Consider the following 9,429-nt stretch of genomic DNA (forward strand, 5'->3'; position numbering starts at 1 on the left):
AAAAGAAAAAAGCCGGAAGTGGCACTGTGGCTCAAGTGGTAGAGCGCTAGCCTTGAGCTGAAGAGCTGAGGGACAGCGCCCAGGCCCAGAGGTCAGGCCCCACAACTGGACCCCCCCCCCAAAAAAAGTGCCTGTTGATCTTTCAAGAGTTCATGAAATAAAAGAACCACATGGGGAATTTGAAGTTTGAGGTGTTTCCATCTGACGCTCACTTTTGTGTGTGTGTGTGTGTGTGTGTATGTGTGTGCCAGTCCTGGGGCTTGAACTCAGGGCCTGGGCGCTGTCCCTGAGCTTTTTTTTGCTCAAGGCTAGCACTCTATTACTTGAGCCACAGCGCCACTTCTGGCTTTTTCTGCTTATGTGGTGCTGAGGAATTGAACCCAGGGCTTCATGCATGTCAGGCAAGCACTCTACCACTGAGCCACCTTCCTAGCCCCTGCACCCTGCATTTTTATTTGCTAGCCCTGGCTTGAATGATGGGGTTTTAGATCTGTACCCCAACCTCCCAAAGAGAGAAGCTCTTTGTTCCACACAAGTGAGAATGCGGAAGGGTTTATAAAAGAGAAATCTGTGGGGCATTCAGACACAATTGGGGTGCTTCTTATGGAATCATCTGGCCGAGGAAGCACACAGAGATGACACAGAGATGTCTATTGTCCTGCTTTTGATGACACAGTGGATTCTTGGAAAAGCCTGGCGGCACACAAAGCTCAGATCTAAGGACGGTGGTAAAATGAATGTTACGGTCTGAACCCAGCACCGGTGCCTCACACCTGTAAGCCCAGTGACTCAGGAGGCTGAGATCCAGTAGTTCAAAGTCATCCAGGTAGAAAAGGCTATAAGACTCCATCTCCAGTTCAATAACAAAAAGCTGGGCTTAGCTGGGCACCGGTGGCTCACGCCTGTCATCCTAGCTATTCAGGAGGCCGAGAGCTCAGGATGGAAGTTCAAAGCCAACAGGAAAGTGTGTGAGACTCTGATCTCCAACATAAGCAGCAGAAAGGCAGAAATGGAGCTATGGCTCAAGTGGTAGAGGACTATCCTTGAGTGAAAAGAAAAAGCTAAGAGGCTGGGCACCAGTGGCTCACGCCTGGCATCCTAGCTACTGGGGAGGCTGAGATCTGAGGATTGAAGTTCAAAGCCAGCCTGGGGAGGGAAAGTCTGTGAGACTCTGATTTCCAATGAACCACCAGAAAACCAGAAGTGGCGCTGTGGCTCAAGTGGAAGAGCACTAGCCCTGAACAAGTTCAAATCTTTTTTATTTGGTCAGTCCTGGGGCTTGAACTCAGGGCCTGGGCACTGTCCCTGAGCTGCTTTTTGTTCAAGGCTAGCGCTCTACCACTTGATCCACAGCACCACTTCCTGCTTTTTCTGTGTAGGTGGTGCTGAGGAATCGAACCCAGGGCTTCATGCATGGGAAACGAGCACTCTACCACTGAGCCACCTTCCCAGCCTACAAGTTCAAATCTTGATACCAGGAAAACATAATTAAAAAGTAACAAGAATACAGAAGCTGGCAAACATTATATAAATAGTAGCCATCTTACTGGAAGTTCACATCTTGGTCTGGAATGGAGGCTAGAGGCTGGGGACGTTGAGGCCTGTGGAAAGCAAACCCTTGTGGGCCGAGGAGCCTTTCTGTGGTCCATTCTGGAAGGAATGACAGTAATGCCAGGCCAGCGTCATCCGGGCCACATGTCCCCAGCTCCCACTGCCCGAGTGTAATTGGACCCGGATGTTGGAGAGGCGGCCTGACTTCAATAAAGCCAGGCCGAGCCAAGAGGCCAGCAGTGCCTTTGCTACCTGTTAATGAAGCCTCATTACACACGCCAGGAGCTGGCGCTGGGTGGGGAAGAGTGATTTAGTGCAGCTGCTTCTGCTGTTTCTGGGGGAAATCCAGAAAGAGCCTCCCTTCCCCCCTCCCTCTCCTTCTGCCGGCTCAGCTAGCTTTCCCCGGGGGACTGCAGATGGCAGAGTCCTTCAGGTCCAGGGCAACTTGCTTCTGTGTGTTGTGTGTGTCCGTCCTGGGGCTTAAACTCTGGGCCTGGGTGCTGTCCCTCAGCTCTTCAACTCAAGGAGAGCGCTCTACCACTTGAGCCACAGCACCACTTCTGATTTTCAGAGTGGTTGCTTGGAGATCAGGGTTTCATGGACTTTCCTGCCCAGGCTGGCTTTGAACTACGATCCTCAGATCTCGGCCTCCTGAATAGCTAGGATGACTGGCAGGAGCCACTTCTGCCTGGAAAAGCTTTCTCAGGGTGAAGCAGGTTTTGTTGTTCATGTTGCCTTGGCTGTTTTAGCCTTTGAAAACTATGGAGGGCCGGCGGCTGGCAGCTCACACCTGTCATCATCCTAGCTACTCAGGAACCTGAGATCCGAGGATAGTGGTTCAAAGCCAGCCCAGGCAGGAAGGTCCCTGAGACTCTTCATCTCCAATAAACCACGCAGAAAACTGGAAGTGGCGCTGTGGCTCAAGTGGTAGAGCGCTCGTCTTGAGCTGAAGAGCTGAGGGACAGCGCTCAGGCCCAGAGTTCAAGACCCACGATCGACAAAATAAATAAACTCCACTACTGAGAGACTGAATAAACAACTGTGTGGTCCACTCTGGATGCTGTAGCTATGTGTGACAGGTGGGCAGGGAGGAAGTAGGGGGAACAATGGCGTGGGGCTCTCTTTGTGGCTTCTGTGGCTCTGCGAGCTATGTAAAGATGCAGGTGCAGGGTTTCAGGTTGAATCAGAGGCAGAGTCCGGCCGGGAGAGGCGCAGGTTGCGCTAACTATATATGTCCGCTCCCAGCACAGACAGGGCTGGGGAGGGAGGATCTTAGAGGACCATGAGGAAGGCTGCAAGGTCCACCATCTTCATAAGCCCCCCCTAGGGTCAAGCTGAAGTCCCCTTTGAACTGATCGAGAGGTGCTGTGTCAGGAGCAAGCTCTGTTTGTGTGTCTAGAATGCCCATCATTTTAATACAGAAAATCAAGTACTACATGTTGGGCACCGCTGGCTCACTCCTGCAATCCTAGCTCAGGAGGCTGAGATCTGAGGATTATAGTTTGAAGCCAGCCAGGACAGGGAAGTCCATGAGACTCTGATCTCCAATGAACCACCAGAAAACCAGAAGTGGTGCTGTGGCTCACGTGGTAGAGCGCTCACCTTGAGCTGAAGAGCTGAGGGACAGCGCTCAGGCCCAGAGTTCAAGACCCACTACCGACACACACATACACACAAACCTCCCCTTCCCAAACCCAAACAAAAACAACCCCCAACAAAGACTCCATGAGCAAGGGCCGTTGCACACGAAGCGTTTATTTGGAGAGGGACAAGGGTAGTTGCTCAAGCTGTAAACTACTAAAATGAAAGCCGGAAGACCCTCTCCAATTTCTAGAAGTTCTCTGGCCCAGCCGCATCTACTACGGGATCCAGTGGGGACCAAAACTCTTTAGGCCCCGTCACTGGCTGGCTGGTGGGGAGAGGTTGTGAGGCCTTTTCTTGGGTGAAAAGAGGAAGTTTCTCGATTAGCTGGGAAGAAAGAAAAGGAGAGGAGGAAAGAAGGGGGGCAAAAGTGAGAAGCAGACGACTCATGAGAGAATTTGGGGGGCTTGGGGGACAGGAAGGAGAGCAGGAGGAAGGACGTGCAGTTACTCATCCAGGGGACACATTTTTTTTTTTTTTTGGTCAGTCATGGGGCTTGAACTCTGGGCCTGGGCGCTGTCCCTCAGCTCTTCAGCTCAAGGCGAGCGCTCTCCCCCTTGAGCCACAGTGCCACTTCTGGTTTTTTCTGTGTCTTTGGTGCTGAGGAATCGAACCTGGGGCTTCATGCATGCTAGACAAGTGCTCTACCACTGAGCCACCTTCCCAGCCCCTTTCCTCCGGTTACCCCCCCCCACCGCCCCCTCCTCGTACCTGCTCTCGTCCCGGTCCAGCAGGGCGTGGAAGGTCTCCAGGTCCCTCTGCAGCTGACCCCGGCTGGCCAGCAGATGCGCGCGCTGCTGCAGCTGCTGCTCAGCCTCGGCGCGGATCTCGCTGAGCTCGGCCTCCAGCCGGCCCACCACGGCGCCCAGGTTCTGCAGCTCCATCTCGTGCCAGTGCTTGGCGTCGTGCAAGCTGTTCTCCAGGCCTCGTTTCTGCACAAAGGTGACAGGGTTCGCCAGTGGGATGACAGGCGTGTGCTACCACGCCCGGCTTTTTATTGGTTGAGATGATGTCTCTAAACCTTTTGTGTCCTTTTTTTTTTTGGTTGGTCATGGGGCTTGAACTCTGGGCCTGGGTGCTGTCCCTCAGCTCTTCAGCTCAAGGTGATGGCTCTACTACTTGAGCCACAGCGCCACTTCCAGTTTGCTGGTGGTTCACTGGAGATAAGAGTCTCAGAGACTTTCCTGCCATCCTCAGATCTCAGCCTCCTGAGTAGCTAGGATGACAGGCGTGAGCCACCAGTGCCGGGCTTCTGAACACTTTTAATCCAAGGTTGATTGAACCCATGGGTAGGGAGGGCTGACCTCAATTGCTTTAATGAATAATAATCAGCCATTGCAAAGCCACAAGCCGGAGGCTCACACCGGCCAACCTAGCAACTCAGGAGGCTGAGACCTGAGGATCACAGTTTGAAGTCATCCCAGGCAGGAAAAGTCCCCTAGACTCTTTTTTTTTTGGGGGGGGGGTCTGGTCCTGGGGCCTGAACTCTGGGCCTGAGCACTGTCCCTCAGCTCTTCAGCTCAAGGCTAGCACTCTACTACTTGAGCCACAGCACCACTTCCAGCTTTTTTAATTTTTTAAAATTTTTTCTGTTTATGTGGTGATGAGGAATGGAACCCAGGGCCTCATGCATGCAAGGCAAGCACTCTACCACTGAGCCACCTTCCCAGCCCTCCCTAGACTCTTATTTCTACTTAACCACCAAAAAAAGCCAGGAGTGGAGCTGTGGCTCAAGTGGTAAAGCACCAGCCTTGAACAAAGAAAGCCCAGGGACAGCGCCCAGGCACCGATTTCAAGCCCAAGGACTGGCACAAAAATCCCACACCCCAACCGAATCATTGCAAGACAGCTGCATGCACACAACAAGACTTTGAAGAACTTACGGTGCATTTGCCTTGTCCAAAAGCAGAGCTTGGGACAAGAATTCTAGAACATCTACAGGGTTGATGGGTTGTGGTCAAGGCCGGGAGGAGGGCAGGACAGGGCGGGGCCAGTGGTAAGGAGAGGGGGGTCTCCCTTGGAGCTGGTTGCAGCTAGATCCCACAGACAGCGGGGCAGGAAGTGGTTCCCGGAGGGAGGAGCAAATGAGCTGAACTTGAAGCCCCTCATCTGCCAGCCATTGGGGCTAGGAGGCCTCTGTTGGGCTGCGTGTGATTTCCTGCAGAAGCAGCATGACTTAAACAGACAGCTGGGGGCTGGGAAGGTGGCTCAGTGGTAGAGGGCTTGCCTTGCATGCATGAGGCCCTGGGTTCGATTCCTTAGCACCACATAAGCAGAAAAAAGTGGGAAGTGGCATTATGGCTCAAGTGGTAGAGCGCTAGCCTTAAGCTGAAGAGCTGAGAGACAGCGCCCAGGCCCAGAGTTCAAGGCCCAAGACTGACCAAAAGCAACAACAAAAAACAGACAGCTGTCAGTGTTAGCAGTCAGGTTAAGCAGTAGGGTAGGACACTTGCTCTTTTTTTTTTTTTTGGTAGGTTGTAGGGCTTGAACTCAGGTCCTGGGCGTTGTTCCTGAGCTCTTTTGCTCAAGGTTGGCGCTCTAATGCTTTGAGTTGAAGCACCACTTCCGATTTATGATTGGTTCATTGGAGAGGAGAATCTCACAGGGACTTTTCTGCCTGGGCTGGCTTTGATCTCAGCTTCCTGAGTTACTAGGATGACAGGCGAGAGCCACCAGTGCCTGGCGGTACTTACTAGTTCTATTTAGTCTTCTTTCTCTCTTCCTTTCTCTCATTCTTTCTCTGTTCCTTTCTCTCTTTTTGTGCTGATTCTAGAGCTTGAACTCAGGACCTCGGCACCGTTCCTGAACTCTTTTTTTAAAGTTGATCGTGGGGCTTGAACTCTGGGCCTGGGCGCTGTCCCTCAGCTCTTCAACTCAAGGCAAGTGCTCTACTACTTAGGCCACAGTGCCACTTCTAGTTTTCTGGTAGTTCATTGGAGATAAGAGTCTCACGGATTGTCCTGCCCAGGCTGGCTTTGAACTCCTGAGTAGCTAGGATGACAGGTATGAGCCTCTGGTGCCCGGCAGTGACAAATGCTACGTGTCACTCTACTTGCCATCACTCAGCATCAGAATGGCCCCCGTCCTGTCCTGTGCAGTGGGAATCCTTTGCTGACCAGGCCCCGTGTGGATAGTTGTGAGGGTTAAACTCAGCACAAGCAATGCCAAGGCTCTTCCTGGGTCACTCACCAGCGCCCGCAGGGACTCGGTCTCCGCCTGGAGACTCTGTACCTCGCAGGAGGCGTTGTGCAAATCCACCCTCAGTGCCGCCGCCAGCTTTTCTTCCTGGGTCTGGGACGCAAGGGCCACCTCGGCCTGTTGCTGTGAGACACCAGATCTTGGGGTGAGTGGGGAGTCCACCCCTCCCCTTCAGCCCTTCCGACAGCTTTGAGCAGGAGGAGGCTTAGCTGTCAGATGAGCAAAACTGCATTTTTTGTTAATTCCAGGGCTTGAACTCAGGGTCAAACATGGCTTGGATGGCTCATTCCGCTGGGGACTCTACTACGTGAGTCATGCCTTATGGGGCTTGAACTCAGGGCCTCAGCCCTGTCTCTGAGCTCAAGGCGAGCGCTCTACCACTTTGAGCCACAGCCCCACTTCCGGCTTTTGAGTGGTTCACTGGAAATAAGAGTGTCATGGGAACTGAGCGCTGGTGGCTCACGCCTGTCATCCTATCTACTCAGGAGGCTGAGATCTGAGGATCACGGTTCAAAGCCAGTCTGGGCAGGAAAGTCTGTGAGACTCTTATCTACAATGAACCACTCAGAAAACAGGAAGTGGCGCTGTGGCTCAAGTGGTAGAGGGCTCACCTTGAGCTGAAGAGCTGAGGGACAGCACCCAGGCCCAGAGTTCAAGCCCCATGATCGACCAAAAAAAAAAAAAAAAGAGTTACATGGGGTTGGGAAGGTGGCTCAGTGGTAGAGCGCTTGCCTAGTATGCATGAGGCCCTGGGTTCGATTCCTCAGCATCATACACACAGAAAAAGCCAGAAGTGGTGCTGTGGCTCAAGTGGTAGAGCATTAGCCTTGAGCAAAAGTAGCTCAAGGACAGCACCCTAGGTCCTGAATTCAAGCCCCAGGACTGGGAAAACCAAACCAACCAAACAAACAAACAAAAAAACTCCCACAACCACTTACAAATCCAATCATTTATCTCAAAATCTGCTCCTGGAGGGGCAGGGGCAGCGAGAAATCTAAATTGAAGCATGAATGAATCCTGGTAATTAAAGTTCAGCCTCTTGGGGACGAAAGGTAATTAAGTGCACATTTGCCTTCTCTTTACACAAGCTTTGGAAAAGTGTGTGTGTGTGTGTGTGTTGCCATCAGACTCACAGGAGAGAAGTTCAGGGCTGGTGGATATGTCAGCCCCCAGGGACACCAGGACCACTGACTGGGCTATTTTATCTGAGGAATCCAGGCTGTCAGCTCTGATCGCTGGCTGTGGCTGATCGCAGGAATTCACTCATTCTGCAAATAATTCTCGGAGCTCTGCCTCTCGCGAGAGGCAGCATGGGGGCAGAGAAGAACAAGTCCTGTCTATCTGCTCTGAGACGCAGCCTGCAGAGGACTCGAGTACACTAATGGATCTGTTTTAGCATGAATGTTTCCAGTTAGTGTTGGGCTGGAGAGGGGTGGATCGTGATGATAATGGCCAGTTTGTGTCTTTTATTTTTCTTTTTGAGAGTTGTGGGGCTTGAACTCTGGGCCTGTGGCGCTGTCCCTCGGCTCTTCAGCTCAAGATGAGCGCTCTACCACTTGAGCCACAGCGCCACTTCCGATTTTCTGGTGGTTTATTGAGAGATAAGAGCCTCAGACTTTCCTTGCCTGGGCTGGCTTTGAACTACTATCCTCAGATCTCTGCCTCTTGAGTAGCTAGGATGACAGGCGTGAGCCACCGGCACCTGGCTGATTGAGGGTGATTCTAATGCTCCAGTCTGTCCTCAGAGAAACCCTCACTTCTGGGTGGGGGACAACCCCACAGGGTGCAGACAGAATCAAGGTGGTGAGGGGGTGGACGATTGGGGGGGGAGGGGACCCTGGTCCTCTCTTACCTTAGCCTGGAGCAGGGCGCCCGCCTCTGCCCGGTTCTTTTCCGCGTCTCTCTCCCACTGTACTCTGATGGTCTCAAGGATGCCGTCTAGACCTGTGACCGAGGGCACGTCCACGCGCTCCAGCTCAGACCCCAGAAGCTGTTTGTACAGCAGTTTCACGTCCTAAAAGAAAACAAACACACATTAGGGGAGCCCTGGAGAAGCAAGAGGAGACAAAATTCTAGCTCACGGCTGGGCGCCGGTGGCTCACGCCTGTCATCCTAACTACTCAGGAGGCTGAGATCTGAGGATCACAGTTCACAGCCAGCCCGGGCAGGAAAGTCCATGAGACTCTCATCTCCCATGAACTACAAGAAAACCGGAAGTAGAGCTATGACTTAAGTGGTAGAGCGCTCGCCTTGAGCTGAAGAGCTGAGGGACAGTGCCCAGGCCCAGAGTTCAAGTCCCATGACTGACAAGAAGAAAAAAAAAAAAGGATTCTGGCTCTGGACATTTTGTTTTTCTTCTCTGCTATAGCCATAGACAGGCAGTCTAGAGACTAGCAGTACTCCCCCTCTTCTTGATTTATCTACCATGTTCTCTTCCTAAGGGGTGTGTGTGTGTGTGTGTGTGTGTGTGTGTGTGTGTGTGTGTGTACTGGTACTGAACTCAGGGCCTTGTACTCTCCTTTGGTTGGCTTGCTCAAGGTTGATGCTCTACCACTTGAGCTACGCCTGCAGTCTGGCATTTTGCTGGTTAACTGGAGAAAACAGTCTTTCAGAGTTTGTCTGCTTGGACTACCTCCAAACTGGGATCTTTAGCCCTCAGCCCTCCTGAGCGGCTAGAATTGTAGGAATATACCACTGGCATGTGGCCCTGCGGTTGTATTTTTTAGGTTGACCTCCACAAGCCCAGGTACAAAGCCGAGGATCAAAATAAATATTAACCAGATGCCGGAACTCACACCTGTAATCTTAGCCATTCTGGAGGCTAAGATCTGGGGATTGCAGTTCAAAGCCAGCCAGGAAAGGAAAGTCCGTGAGACTCTTATCTCCAATGAACCACCAAAGTATCCTGGAAGTGGTTCAAGTGGTAGAGCACCCAGCCTTGAGCACAAAAGGTCAGGGACAGCACCTGGGCCCTGAGTTCAAGCCCCAGGACTGGTGCACACACACACACACACACACACACACACACACACACACACA

General features: G+C 52.3%; 1 protein-coding gene across 1 annotated transcript in view; it reads right to left on the minus strand.

Annotated features, from left to right (window-relative positions):
- Positions 1-3,432: 3,432 nt before the first annotated feature.
- The window catches only part of Bfsp2 (beaded filament structural protein 2, phakinin), a 12,415-nt gene continuing 6,418 nt past the window's right edge, over positions 3,433-9,429 (minus strand). The window contains exons 2-6 of the mRNA XM_013028033.1: positions 9,023-9,097; positions 8,243-8,404; positions 6,382-6,513; positions 3,904-4,124; positions 3,433-3,519 (exon numbers count right to left, since the gene is read on the minus strand). Of these exons, the coding sequence (XP_012883487.1) occupies positions 3,516-3,519; positions 3,904-4,124; positions 6,382-6,513; positions 8,243-8,404; positions 9,023-9,097 (594 nt within the window). The 3' untranslated portion in view covers positions 3,433-3,515. The remainder of the gene's footprint in view (positions 3,520-3,903; positions 4,125-6,381; positions 6,514-8,242; positions 8,405-9,022; positions 9,098-9,429) is intronic.

The sequence above is a fragment of the Dipodomys ordii genome, unplaced genomic scaffold, assembly GCF_000151885.1.
Source record: "Dipodomys ordii isolate 6190 unplaced genomic scaffold, Dord_2.0 Scaffold107, whole genome shotgun sequence".
NCBI lineage: Eukaryota > Metazoa > Chordata > Mammalia > Rodentia > Heteromyidae > Dipodomys > Dipodomys ordii.